Source organism: Mytilus californianus, unplaced genomic scaffold (assembly GCF_021869535.1).
Source record: "Mytilus californianus isolate M0D057914Y unplaced genomic scaffold, xbMytCali1.0.p SCAF_6, whole genome shotgun sequence".
NCBI classification, from domain to species: Eukaryota; Metazoa; Mollusca; class Bivalvia; order Mytilida; family Mytilidae; genus Mytilus; species Mytilus californianus.
The window spans coordinates 99,781,551-99,796,389 of NW_026262712.1; the positions used below are offsets into that span (position 1 = coordinate 99,781,551).

Here is a 14,839-nt window from a genome sequence, read left to right on the forward strand (position 1 = left end):
TCTCAAGGATTTAGATTAAGACGTCATTAACAGTCGGAGAAAACGTGACCTTGTGCAATGTCAAAATATAAGTTTGGTTACATGAAGAGATATTCAAGTTCTTCTATGTAGCCTTTTGTTTGTCAACTGATCGAGATTAAAAGGGGAAGTGTTAAAAACTAAAAAAAAGAATTACCCGCAACAAATTAATGTATATTTTCAAAGTAAGAAACATCGTCATTGCTTGTCTTTTGTCATTACTTATTTTTTATGGAGAAATGGATAATTTGGTGTTGATGGCAGATCGTCCATTGTTTAAGACTTTATGTCTTATGGTTATTTGTGGCATCGGATTGCTGTGACATTTACGTATATCTAACATCCACTATTTTTCATATTAGTTATGTTGTTTTTCAAAAACCCTAATAAAACAAAAGCATATTATACATTACTGTTAAGCGTAACTCTGAAAATTGTGAGTAAAAATTGTGAAATCTTAATAAAATGCAGCTTTTGCCAAATGTTTACGGTAAAAAAAAAATTAATTTTTTGTTTTGTTTAATGGAGATTTATATCGCAAGGGGTTAAATTAAGGCATATGAACAATACAAATATATACACAATGAAAAAAATAATGATTTAATATTAAGACATCAATGCAAAAGAGCATTAACGAGAGTTGACTGGAAATATCAAGGTTTATATTCTCTATAAAGTTTACAATTGAACAAACAATGCACTTGAATAAACTGTCCCGGGACTGTTGTCATTCTACTATCCCTTTTTCTTTTTAAATTTCCAGATTCTAATATTAGCACAGCCTCGCGATCGATTTCAATTATTTCTGGACAAGACATGCAATATGGCCTGTCAGAATAATGAAATTTCAGACAGTCAACGTCTTCAAAGATTTTTAGTTTACGGAAGAGATGACGGAAGATATTTTGTCAACGAGAGACAGTCTAACGTTGTGAGAGATTTCTCCCAACATTCCAGGATTATCGACAGGTATTTTGTAATTTTTGATCGATTTATATATACAGATTTTGTAAAACTATATATATATATATATATATACAAGTCTAAATTGAAAACAACGTTCAAACGTATGAAACATTAACATATATTTATCGTATTATCAAGATAAAGTTATTTTAGAATCAATTTTATAAGTTTATTTATAGCCACACAATTCTATCAAAGTGCCAGCTCTATATATAAAAATAGGATCTATGACGAAATAATAGGGACAATTTCAAAAGCATAAATCGATGTAAAGGTATCTCCCGAACGGTGTGGAGACTAATTGTTTTTGTTCAGTTGTTCTTATTCTTAAGTCTCCCACATAATGTTTGGAGACTTCTTGTTTTTGGTCAGTTCTTATTCTTTTTATATAATGGTAATTATTAATATTAATATTATAATAATTCCGCTTACTCGCACATGTCAAGGATTCTTCACTATATGATATCCTATATAAGATCGACTAATATGTCTAGCGGTGCAATCAGGGTTTTGTTTGTGCCTGAGGTCTATTTATGGTTATTCTAAGCCGGAGAGACCAAAAACAAAGAAAGGACAGGGTTAACTATAGATCCCTACGGGAATTTGTTTATTTTAATGTTTAATTGTTGTATTTTGAGAACAGTAAGTAAAAGACACGTGTGATGTCCATGGGATTATTTAGTCTTATATAAAGGCAATGGTCACATATTTATGAAGTAACTATGTTTCAGTTCAAAATAAAAACAGTTTGGAATATTAAGAATTGAATCCTGCCCGTTTTCAGTTTTAGTCTGCAATGTTCTAACGGGTAACATTTTTCGGGCAAAATGGAATTAAATTACAAGATCATTACAACTTGTAATTTCATTAATAACATTAACTATGACAATTGTTTTCCTCTTCATGTCTAAATAAACATATTTATATGTTATTGTATTTAATTTTAGGATGATTTCTAAAGGAGAAGGAAGAGAAGTTGTAGACTTGATAAAAGAAGTAAGCATAGATGGCCGTGCACCAAAACAGTGCCAGCTTCTGTATGCTTTGGCAGTTTGTGCACGTTGTAATGACCGACCAACAAAAGACGCAGCACTACGATGTTTAGACGATATTTGTCGTACACCAACACATCTATTTCAGTTTATAAAATTTACGTCTACACAAAGAGAAGGTTCGCGAGGTTGGGGAAGAGCACAGAGGAAAGCTGTTTCTGAGTGGTACAATCAAGCCGCATTCCGAAATAATCCGAAAAAACTGTTAAGACTGGGTACCAAATACAAAAAAAGACATGGATATACACATAGGGATTTAATCCGTCTTGCGCATGTGAAACCAACAACACATCACATTAAATTTGTTATTCAATATATAGTGAAAGGAATGAGCAACAGTGTGAATTCTGATGATTCCGATGGCATGATAATGGATGCAAAGCAATATATTTATGCCGTTGAGCAAGCCAAGAAATGTTCAAACAATGATATACGTCATTTGGTACCGTTGATAAAAAGATACAAACTTACCCGTGAACACATTCCTACAAATCTATTGAATTTCCCGGATGTTTGGAGAGCGTTAATGTACGAAATGCCAATGCATGCCCTTATACGTAATTTAGGCAGAATTTCGAAACACGCATTGCTACATCCTGATTCGCCCGAGGAGCAACATATACTAGACAATCTACTAGATGAAGAAAAATTGCGTTCCGCAAGGATTCACCCTTTGACGATTTTGACTGCTTGGAATTCATACAAACTGGGAAGATCAATCCGGAATGAGAGTCCAATGCAGTGGAATGTGAATGAAACAGTTGCTGATGCCCTGGAGACTGCATTTTATAAATCGTTTTCTTCTTGTGTTGCCACGGGCAAGAAAGTTCTTATAGCTATTGACGGTAGCGAAGAAATGATGAACCCAGTAGTTGATCTTCAAGAAGTATCTGCGCGAAGCGCAGCCGTTTCAGTTGCACTACTGATGTCAAAGGTCGAGAGTTGGACGGAATTTGTCCTCGTTTCTGATAGCGTTTCACCGGTTGACGTCCTTCCTAACGATAACCTTGAAACAGCGTCATTTAAATTTTCGACATCAGAATGCGCTTGTTTAAGTGATGACGCGTCTAACCCAATTACATGGGCGATGTCAAATTCAAAGCAGTACGATGCAATTGTTTACTTCACTGCGTGTACTTCGAATGGCGGAAATAACGCGAAGGAAGCGATGACACAGTATCGGAGTCGCCTAGGACTTCCCAGTACACGTCTTGTAGTGGTTGCCATGACCAGTAATAACAATACTATAACAGACCCTAATGATATTCACATGCTAAATGTTGTGGGGTTCGATACCAAGGCAATGAAAGTCATCACAGAATTCATAAGATGACAGGGGATTGTGTAGATAAATTGCTGACTCAACTACCTCAGAAGTATAAAGGAATTATAAATTATTTAATTAAATTTAATAAAGGGTTAATGCCACTTCTTTGAACATTCTTTGTTTTCTCTCTGGCAGATTATTGAGCCATAACTTACCATGGTACGTAAATAATTTCTTATGGAACTAAGAATATTTCTAAGATGAGTAATCAGCAAACCGAATTATTTTTGGAGAGCAATTAAGTGAAACAATACGATCTTGTAGAAAAAAATACAAAAAATACACAAGAAATTCCAATAAGATAAGCGATTGATTGATTGTTGCTTGTTTAACGATTTTATTAGGTTATTTGCTATATGACTTATCTAATTAAAGTCAGGTCTTTTTGCTCAGTTAGTTTTGTTTGCTGCTCGTACACGAACAACGAATTCGAAATACAAAGTAAAAATCTATCATATCACAAACGTAAGCTAGCTTTCACAGAATAACTAAAATATAACCCTAACATTTACAAAATAAATTTCTTATCCGTATTTCTTGCTAATATCATATCAACCTTTAATCAATTCGTGCATGAGTGCTTAAACTTAATATATGTAACAAAATTCCACATTTTTAATGGTAAAAAATTATACCCAAAAAGTAACGGATAAAACATTGTTTTCGTAGGAAAACATTGAAACAAAAAATTGGAATTCCCCTAATTCATTTTGGTTTTATTAGTCCTGCACTGAATACATATAAATAGAAACGAGAATTTCCACAACTATCTTTAGATTGCAATTAGCCATGCTGTTAGTATCTTTTACAAATCAGCAACGAAGGCAGACTGATGGCTATTTTCACAGTTACAGACACAGAACTTGTTACTAGGTTTCTTTTTTTTGGAAGAGAAGACGGTGCTTATTTCGCTACACATGGAAATAATCAAATCGACAAACACACCTCGAGTATAAACAGGTAAACTAGTTTATTTTTATCTCTATTACACTCATTCATAAATGCTGCTTTATTTTGAGAGTGTATTAATATGTTGTTTTTGCACACATGTTTTATCAAGGCCTCTGGCAAGGAAGGGGGACACCTACTATATGTAAAGAGGGGTAGTGGTGAACCGCTGGTATATAGACATATGTAGATTTTCAAGCTTCATAATGTATGAATATGACTCGAGGATAAGAAATTTAGAATTAATATGCGCTAAGATTGAATTACTGCAGATGTCGTTTAGCACAAAGCACCACCTGGTTTAATATTGAGCAAATATATTTAGATACAGACTGTATATACGGTCTTCAATTCAACAACAAATTCTGCTGACGAAGGAATGGTATTAAGCATATAATGACAGCATGTTTGCATATATTTCATATTTTGTTGCCAAAATTTAACAAAAGTCCCCCAATTTTGTTTTATTCAAAATATTTCAAAATCACGATTTGGGCCTATAGACAATCAACAAGCGGTCAGAATAGTTACAGAACTTTATGTCCCTCCTCAGTGTGACGAAAACGGAGAAGGCGATACATAGCAATCATTTATTCCGACGTCGTCGGCGTCAACATTTATATAAAGTATAGGATTTAGATTTGTTTTTAAAACCCATATAACCGTTGTAAAATCTTCACGGAATCTCGTGACACTACTACGGGCGAATTTGCCATTAAATGCAGTTGGCTACTCTTTTTCCGTCTCCCTTGGTCATATAGCTCTCAAATTGTTTACATTCTTGTTATCAGTGGTTTCAAATGATCAGGTTTGGGCTTACCCAAAGGAGATGAAAACAGAAAAGCAGCGCTTCTTACGCACTAAAAAAAAAATTATAAAAAAAAAGTCATTTACATTAGCTTTTCCTAAATCAACATATACTACTCAGAGCTAAATTTTGATTTTTTTACATTTTTATACGACCGCAAAAGATTTGCGTTCGTATAATGCTAACATGCCGTCGTCGTCGGCGGCTGCGGTGGTGTCGGTGTCGGCGTCGTCGTCGTCGTCGTCGTCGTCTGAAGACACATTTGGTTTCCGGACAATAACTTTAGTTTAAGAGAATGAATCTCTATGAAATTTTACCAGAAGGTTCAATACCATAAAAGGAAGGTTGGGAATGATTTTGGGGGTTATGTTACCATTGGTTTAGGAATTAGGCACCAAAAACAAGCATTTTTGTAGTTTCCGGACAATAACTTGTGTGTAAGTGTGTGGATCTCTCTGAAATTGTACCACAAGGTTCCATATCACAAAGGGAAGGCTGGGATTGAGTTTGGGGGTAATTGCCCCAAACGTTCAGGAATTAGGGACTAAAAACAAGCATTTTTCTAGTTTCTAGAAAATAACTTGTGTTTGAGTGTATGGATCTTTCTGAAATTGTACTACAAGGTTCCATACCACAAAGGGAAGGCTGGGATTAAGTTTGGGGGTAATTGCCCCAAACGTTTAGAAATTAGGGGCAAAAAAGGAGCCAAAAACAAGCATTTTTCTAGTTTCCAGACAATAACTTGTTTTAAAGTTTATGGAACTCTCTGAAATTGTACATATTTCCTGAAATAAAAATAATCTTCAAAATTTCAAAAAGTTTAGGGGACATTTTTTCAAAATTTTTGGCGGGTTCATATTTTTTTCTTCAAAATTTTATAAATTTCAAATTTTTTGCCAATTCTTTTTGGAGGGGGTTCATACTTTTTTTCTTCAAAACTTTTCAAAAATATTTTTTCAAACATTTTTCTCTTGGGACACATTTTTTGGGGGTATATTTTTTTTCATAACTTTTGGGGTTTTTTTTCCCAAAAATTTTCCATTGATAATATATGATTTATATATAAAAGCAAGAAATACTGATATGGCAGGAGATACACACCAAACAGGGTGTGTAAGTTGTTATATATAACAGATCAACTAAGCATTGTGCAACAGCACAGTATTGCGCAATAACAAGAAATCTTCAATTGAAAATAAATACAAATCTTTTAACCAATTCCAATGGGATTAATTTAAAGTCTTTAATTTTTGAGGGTTCTAACCTTGTATTACTATTTTGGATATTGGGACCCATTTTTAAATTGGTCTACATTGAGGTCAAAAGGGTCCAAAATTAAACTTTCAAATTGTTTGATTTCATAAAAAACTGAATTTTTGCGGCTCTATTATATGCTGAATCTTGTTGTGCATTTAGATTTTTGATTTTTTACCTTGTTTTCCAATTAGTCCATATTAAGGTTTGAAGGGTCCAAAATTAAACTTTGTTTGATTTCAACTAAAATAACATTTTTGGATTTTTTTTAAATGCTGAATGTTACCATGTTGTTAGATTTTGGATATCAGACCATACTAGGTAAATTAAATGTCCTATTTTAAATTTTTAAGATCTTTAACCACATTTATTATGTGTCAGAAACCTATTGTATGTCAACAATTTGATCACAATCCAAATTCAGACAGTATCAAGCTTGAATATTGTGTCCAAACTTGCCCCAACTGTTCAGGGTTCGACCTCTGCGGTCGTATCAGGCTGCGCTCGGCGAAGCATTTTATTCAAAACTATTATAGGTGTATTAGGTGATGGAAGTTGGGGTAATCTAAGTTTAATGTTGGTCTCATTTTTATGGTTCATCTGTCAACGTTAAGTTAAGATGATATGATCAGTTTCTGGGATGCTGCAAAAGGTGGTTTGTGGTTTATATAAAACAATTGTTAAGGTGCACATATCTGTTCATCTGACCTTGACAGGTTACATGGTTCATCGATCAGTGTAAAGTTTTTGTGGTTACTTGTTTTTGTATAGAATCATAGTAATATGGTGTACATCCGATCTTGACTTCACTTTCGTGGATCATTGATTATGCCAAGTTTTTACTAGAGCAGTAATAAGACCTTTCTCTCACATCCAACATTTGTCAGTAAACTTGTTGTATATTGAAAGTTCCCGTGAAAATGAGTCGACTGTAGTAAAACAAATCTAGATAGAGGTGTTGAAAATGTTAGATTTCAGGGAAAACGTATATATATTTATTTTTCTTCATACTATCATCAACACTCTTGAAGATTGCTGTGTGTCACCATCATCAACACTCTTGAAGATTGCTGTGTGTCACCATCATCAACACTCTGAAGAATGCTGTGTGTCACCATCATCAACACTCTTGAAGAATGCTGTGTGTCACCATCATCAACACTCTTGAAGAATGCTGTGTGTCACCATCATCAACACTCTTGAAGAATGCTGTGTGTCACCATCATCAACACTCTTGAAGAATGCTGTGTGTCACCATCATCAACACTCTTGAAGAATGCTGTGTGTCACCATCATCAACACTCTTGAAGAATGCTGTGTGTCACCATCATCAACACTCTTGAAGAATGCTGTGTGTCACCATCATCAACACTCTGAAGAATGCTGTGTGTCACGAGCTATTCTTTATGTTTATAACCTTCTACTGATTTTTATATATATTACAAGAAATAATAATTTATTTGAAATATCGATGTAACAATCTTCTAATGTATTTTTCTCATGTTAACTAAGTAAACAGGCTACTCTTTTCATCTTATTTATTGAAGAGTTACTTATCTATCATTCTCGACTCTCCAGTTTTCCCACTTGGAGAAAAAAAACAGAAGACTGTTCGGCTCGTACACAGAATAATGCGAACGGATAGGATGAGATTGTTTCCCTTCTGACTGTCACATATTTCGCTAACATTTAAAATACTCATTTACTGTTTCAGGTTGATTCAGGAAGGTAAAGGAAGAGAGGTTGTTGATCTTATTAAACAGATAAGTATTGAAGGTCGGGCCCCAAAGCAAGGACCAATTCTTTATGCTTTAGCTCTATGTGCTAGATGTGATGACAAACTAACGAAGATCGCAGCATATCGGAGTCTTATAGAGGTTTGTCGCTTGCCAACTCACCTTTTCCAATTTATTAAGTATGCAGAGGAGTTAAGTGGAGAAACGTCAGGATGGGGAAGAGCTCAGAGAAAAGCGGTGTCACATTGGTACAACCAACCAAGTTTTCAGAGAAATCCAATGAAGCTTCTGCGGCTTGGGTCTAAATATAGGCGTCGACATACATTTAGTCACCAAGATGTCATACGACTTGGACACGTTAAACCAGAAGGTCCACATAGTGCATTTGCAATTAGATATCTGGCTAAAGGCAAAGAAAATGTCGACGATATCGACACATCAGATGGAATGATAAGCAACGCGTATCTATTTGTGTTGGCATTAGAAAAGGCTAAAACCTGCTCTCCGAACGATACGTCACTCTTATGTCAGCTGATCAAAGATCATGAACTCTCACATCAGCATTTACCAACAACATTTCTGACATCTGCTGAAGTTTGGCGGAGCCTCACTTACACTATGCCCCTCAATGCATTGTTACGACATCTAGGAAAGCTGTCAAAACTACATCTCCTGGACAACGGATCAATGGAGGAGGCCCATGTTATTGGTAGATTAGAAAACGTTGAAAATCTTCGCTTTGCTCGAATTCATCCATTCACACTTCTTACTGCGTGGAACTCGTATAGAAGAGGTCATTCGGGACCAAAAAAGAGTTTAACATGGACAGTCAATCAAAGAATCGCCGATGGATTAGAAACAGCTTTCTACAAATCATTTGCCTCTGTAGAACCAATTAAAAAACGAATTCTCATAGCCGTGGATGGAAGCGAGACAATGATGCAAACTGCTAATGGAATGAAGGAGGTTTCTGCACGCAGTACAGCTGTAGCAATGGCTTTTATATTGTCAAAGATGGAGGATAATGCAGAAGTTATTTTGGTCAAAGAGCAATTGATTCCCGTTAATTTAGATCAATCCGACAATCTTGAGGTTGCCTCTCAGAAGTTTTCTATTAATGGTACTAGTGATTATTGTGATCCATGTAAGCCAATGAATTGGGCGAGAGAAAACAAAATGAAATTTGACGCCATTGTGTTCTTTACAGCTTCATTGTCATTTAATAACAATGAGAACCCATCGGCTGCAATGCGACAATACAGGGAGGAACTTGGTATCCCACGTGCTCGTCTCGTGAACGTTGGAATGGCGAGCAATGAATACACTGTTACAGACCAGACCGATGCCTACATGTTAAATGTTGTTGGCCTTGATTCAAATATTTTAACAATAATTTCAGACTTTGTTAGAAGATAATCCTCATGGAGCTGTTACTGTTTTACGATCTCACTTTGTCTTATTTTTGTCCTGGTGCATATTTCTAATTTTCTTTACTAGAAATATAATTTGTTTTCCCATTTTTTAAACAACAACAACTACTCCCAATTTTCCATGTAAAATAAAATCTGGTCTCCTTTTTTTGAAGCAAAACACTTGATTAGGTTGTAAAATATTTCAATGATTATTTTTTCATCAATAAAACGTGTTCTATTTCTCTTGTCTTATTTATCAGTACCGGTTGTATATTGTCAACTACAAATAATGGTAAGCAATCCTGCTTTGTAAGAGATCTCTATCAAACGGTCTCGGAGGCTTTGTGGTAAGTAAATGCATCGGACAGACGAACGGATACTACTACTATATCACTCGCGACAGGGGACAATACAATGGTGACAGATATTATTATATCTTTAGTGCAATTGATTGATTGATTGTTGCTTGCTGAACGTTCAGTGGCAAATATTTCAGGCATTTCAGGACAAGAACAAATAAGCAATAATTACAATAAGAAAGTTCTGCAAGGTAGCTAGGTTGATCGGAACGAAAGTCTGAAAATTGTGCTGCAACGAAAAAATCAGGGTGTGTTGGATAAATTTACAAGCTACCTTCATGCAAAGTTGCTGCGTGGGTGCTTTAAGTGCAGTAATACTTCATGAGAATCCTTGTAAGTCCCCTACCGACGAATTCGAAGGGGACTTTATGTTTGCACTCTGTCCGGCAAATCAGTTTTCCAGACTTTTTTTCTTCATGCTTGAAGATATTGATTTGATAATTGGTGTATTGTTTTATCACGACAAGTTACAGGTCAAGTTCGATTTTCACGATTTTAGCTTTTCTCCTTGTTCAGTTAAAACCCTTTCCCTGTTATTAAATTTTTGATGAAATACTTATTAAATACTAGATTTCTGTTCAAAGGGAAATAACTCATTTTTTTTAAAGATTTGTAAAATACATTGTATTAAGAAAAATTACATTTTGGATTCTTTTCTTTTTCTTTAGTAAATTGTTTGAAGAATTTAGTAGTAAGTTTATTTGTTATTTTATGTAGTTTACACCATGACAAGTTATAGATCAAGTTAGAATTTCGTTCCATTAAAGTGAATTGTTAACCGGTAGGGGACTATGCATTGCCATGCAATACTCACGGAATGTTTGGGTTTTTTTTTTTTGGAAAATGACGCAGTCAAATTTACAATACCATTGACCAGCTTCCAAGCCGCTTTCCGAACTCGGTTCCGTATTTTACATACTCATGTACTATACAGAATGTTCATTCTTAATCTGCCCATATGTTCATTGTTTTAAATGGTATTTTGGGCTATCCCCTTAGTATATTTTTCATATTTATACGAGCTTTCGCTTTTATGTGCATGTCTCTACAATCCGTAAAAAATCAGAATATACATAGATCCGTTTTTTTATGGTTTTGGACTTTTTACATACCAATGATAACCAATCGCTAGACAAAATAGTTCTTGATAAAATGTCAACCTTACTTGTCTGCTGAACTTTAAAATCATTAAAAAGATAATAATCGGAATCATCTTGATAACCATACGAAAGATAATGCTCTTTATTAAGATTTAAGAAGTTTTTAAGAATCAAAAATTAGTAATACGGTTATATCCACGCGGTGCGTATGTATTTTGTTAACAATGTTATAGCTGCAGATATAGGTCAAATATCAGAGGGGCAAAGAACAAAATGGCGGCTTTTGCAGAAGTTTTTCTGTCGAAAAGACTATTACTTTCTGGATTTTTTCACTTTAAACAGAATTAAAAGATGCAGAAACTTTATGAAAGGAGTAGACAGTGCTCAATATTAATCATACCAAAAGTATTCAAGGAAAGTTTTACCCTTTCTCCGACATCGTGGTCTCGTCCATTGTTTGACACATCTACGATTATTTTACAACTAAACAGTTGAACCTGTATTGTTTTGGAAAACAAACAATCCCGTTGTCCAAGGGTTCATAACAAGCCCGTATTTTACGAGTACTTGTTCTTGTGTCGTTATTTTCAAAATCGAATAGAGGATGACTAAACGAAAAATTCTTGTAAATAAATATAAAATATCGAGATTTGCCATCCACTTTTCAATATCTATTTATTAAGTATTATTCTAAAATCAATGATAACAGTGGATGTTTTCGATTAGGAATGGAATTTAAGGATTTACAGAGAAGCATTCATTAGTCCATTCTCAATTTTATTTGTGTTAACAGGAAATTGGTGCACAAAAGTGCTAAAACAAGTATTGTCAAACCTTGTAAAATATTTCTGGTGGCAATAATTCAAATATTCATAAAATTACAAAACACAACTTTTAAAGGTGGTTGTAATGTTTCAATTGTCAAACATTTCTTTATTAATAATCCAACTTTGATAAAAAAAAAAAAAAAAAAAAAAATGTCATATTCATCTTTTAATATAAATAAATAACAATTTCATCCTTTGATATTAAAGGATATACCAATTTTAATTGCAAAATTGTAATTTGACAGATGTGAATAAAAGTTAATGAAAAAATTCCAATTTTGTCATTGAAAACCTTTAAATATGTTTCAGTAAATTATGAAGTTGTAAAGGATAGATAACTAGTTTATAAGTCAAACAACTAAAAGTGATAAAAAAATATATACCTTCTGTGCTACATTTGGGGATTGGTGGTAATGAAATCAAATTATTTAAGTTATCTATGCATTTTAATTTTTAAAGTTTAATAATAAAAATGTCACTTAATTATTTGTATTTATGTCTGTTAATGCACATGGCACATGTATAACAAATGCAGGTCTTTGTTTATTTACTATAATATAACCAACATGGTAGTTATAAATAAATGAAACATCAAGTAGCAAACACGAAACTTAAGGGGAATCAATCGAATATTGCAATCTAATAATATACTGGGGAGAACACTGGATTGTTTTGCTTTCAGTAATTATAATACACCTTGCCTAAGAAATAGGTCTAGCTAGGTCCTTATAAAAAATGAGGCTAAAATGATGTAAAATTACCATATTTACATAACAGCTGCATTTTTTGCATTTAACATATATCATATATGTACATAGAGAACAACAGATTAAATGCACAAGGTGTTAATTGCTGTTACCACCTAAGCATTAATTTTAATAGGTGGCAGCAAATAGGGCAGATTTGCCTATACATGTGGTGTCCACACATCTACTCTGTTGTTCCTAAGTCTAAAAATTCTGCTCGCCCTAGCTAAGTCCTCAACATCTTTCTTTTCTAAGTATAGATCAGCAGCTTCTAATGATTAGTAATGGAGCACTTTATATATAGTCCAGTGGCTTAGTCCTGTCTTTTTTTCTTATTTATATTATTATTATTATATTTCTTATATTTTCTTGTAAGCCACCAATCCACAACTCCTCTATTTCCTATGGTGCCTGAAAACACTGAACCGGTTTTGTTCATTGCTGAGGTCTGTAAAGTGACTTATAACTGCCAATAGCCACATTATTTAGACTCTGCATGATAGTAATCAGACTGTTATCTCATTGGTAATCATACTACATCTCCTTATTTTAGTGCGGGTTAATTATTTGAAATAAATGACTAACAAACATTAAATCATTTGAAAACAAATAATTCTGCAATAATTTATGTGGTCATTTTAAGTTTTCAGTTTCTGTATATATCAACAATAAGTTGTATAAATGGTGTCACTATGTTTGTTATTGTCAAACTAGTATAACAATACTATTGTCTAAATCTACAGAAATGGATCGTGCTTTAGGTAACAGAAATAATGATGTGTATGATGATGTCACTAGGTCACCTGTAACTTATCTCTTAAATAAGGACTATGTGGGGTATAAGAGCTTGCTTACTACAGGCTCTTCATAATCATTTTGTTAAATAATTCTACAAAGAAGGGAATAGTCTGTTAATGTATCCTTGACTAAGAATAATGAAATTGCAAAAAAACAAATTCACATATTACTTTGAATATTGTAGATTATTCAGGTAGTCTTGAGCTTTTTCTTTGTACAACAGAACAACCAGTAGTCATCTTCACTTCACTTCACTTCACTTCACACACATATATATATATCTTGACACACAAATAAAAAAGCCATAGACATTGAAAACAATTCATATCTATTCTATTGCCAGTCAGCCTACCTACCATGAACTGAAAAGTCTCATAAGATTCAGTAGGTAAATTATGTGAAAATCAAGACTTGCATCAAAAATATACCAATATCAGAGACAATGGCGTCATTTTTCCTCAGAACTATCCGCTCTTTGATTTCATTATTTGTGGGATTCTGAATTCTCATTTTTATTCTGAAAAAAAAACACGGCCTAATTGGCAATGCTTTCTTATATGTCACCGAACAAAGTGAACATCTTTAGGAGCCATTCTCCAATAAAGGAAATTAGTCTGAAAGTGGGCCATTTTCATCACTTGGCCCCCGTCGTCCTCGTCTTATGTCGTTATCCAGTATTTTTGATTTTGTCACATTTTCAAAAGAGAGGCGAAAGATACCAAAGGGACATTCAAACTCATATTTCAAATATAAACTAACAACGCCATGATTAAAAAGGAAAAAGAGAAATAGTACACAAAACACAACATAGAAAACGTAAGACTGGGCAAGACGAACCCTTCCAAAAACTGGGAGTGATCTCAGGTTCTCCGGAAGTGTATGCAGAACCTGCTCCACATGTGGCACCCATCGTGTTGCTCATGCATGTTAGCACAAACCAAATGATAAGTCTTAATTCGGTAGATCTCATTCGGGATAAAGGGGACGGATTGTAGTAACGACAATTGGAACATATCCGTCTGTGAACAGATATTCCATAGCGGTTAACCAATTCGTGATGGCGTCTGTAAGATTTACGAAGGGATGATTTCAACAGCAGCATTTTGAACACTTGGTGTAATAGCTTCGTTGTGGGCAGTAACCCTCTATCGAGAAAATCATGAAAAAATGCAAGCCCTGGAATATCGTATCAACTGTGAGATAAATAATCCGTATGTAGGCGCTACTAGATTTTTGCTTCATAGAAATGGAAAGTTCACAATTGAGAAGCTGGAATCATCTCTTTTGTCGTAAATTTAATTTTCAACCGGCCTTCATTATCAATTTATAGATGTAAGTCAAGATATGAGGCAGACTTAACTGTATCATTTTTATCCTTAGACCGGATTAATACATGGCCGCCAGGTGCAGTCTTTGTTTTTAATCTGCTGAAATGTTAAATCTTTCTTCCGGAAACTATATGGTATACAAGACGAAGTATTTTGATCC

At 34.1% G+C, this 14,839-nt stretch overlaps 2 protein-coding genes across 2 annotated transcripts; both read left to right on the forward strand.

The window, feature by feature from the left end:
- Window positions 1–703: 703 nt before the first annotated feature.
- On the forward strand, window positions 704–3,474 carry LOC127705815 (RNA-binding protein RO60-like). Its single transcript, XM_052210167.1, has 2 exons — window positions 704–987; window positions 1,932–3,474. The coding sequence occupies exons 1-2, from the start codon at window positions 842–844 to the stop codon at window positions 3,367–3,369; spliced, it is 1,584 nt and encodes a 527-aa protein (XP_052066127.1). The 5' UTR covers window positions 704–841; the 3' UTR covers window positions 3,370–3,474.
- A 550-nt stretch (window positions 3,475–4,024) lies between these two features.
- Window positions 4,025–9,763, forward strand: LOC127705120 (RNA-binding protein RO60-like). Its single transcript, XM_052209377.1, has 2 exons — window positions 4,025–4,323; window positions 8,088–9,763. Exons 1-2 carry the CDS (start codon window positions 4,196–4,198, stop codon window positions 9,523–9,525), a joined length of 1,566 nt encoding a protein of 521 aa, XP_052065337.1. The 5' UTR covers window positions 4,025–4,195; the 3' UTR covers window positions 9,526–9,763.
- The last annotated feature ends 5,076 nt before the right edge of the window (window positions 9,764–14,839 follow it).

Excerpts from the sequence above, each read along its gene's own strand:
- LOC127705815 (XM_052210167.1), top strand. The coding sequence starts at position 842 with ATGGCCTGTCAGAATAATGAAATTTCAGACAGTCAACGTCTTCAAAGA. Across the intron at positions 988-1,931 it reads CATTCCAGGATTATCGACAG|GATGATTTCTAAAGGAGAAG; the intron begins GTATTTTGTAAT and ends ATTTAATTTTAG.
- LOC127705120 (XM_052209377.1), top strand. The coding sequence starts at position 4,196 with ATGGCTATTTTCACAGTTACAGACACAGAACTTGTTACTAGGTTTCTT. Across the intron at positions 4,324-8,087 it reads CACACCTCGAGTATAAACAG|GTTGATTCAGGAAGGTAAAG; the intron begins GTAAACTAGTTT and ends TTACTGTTTCAG.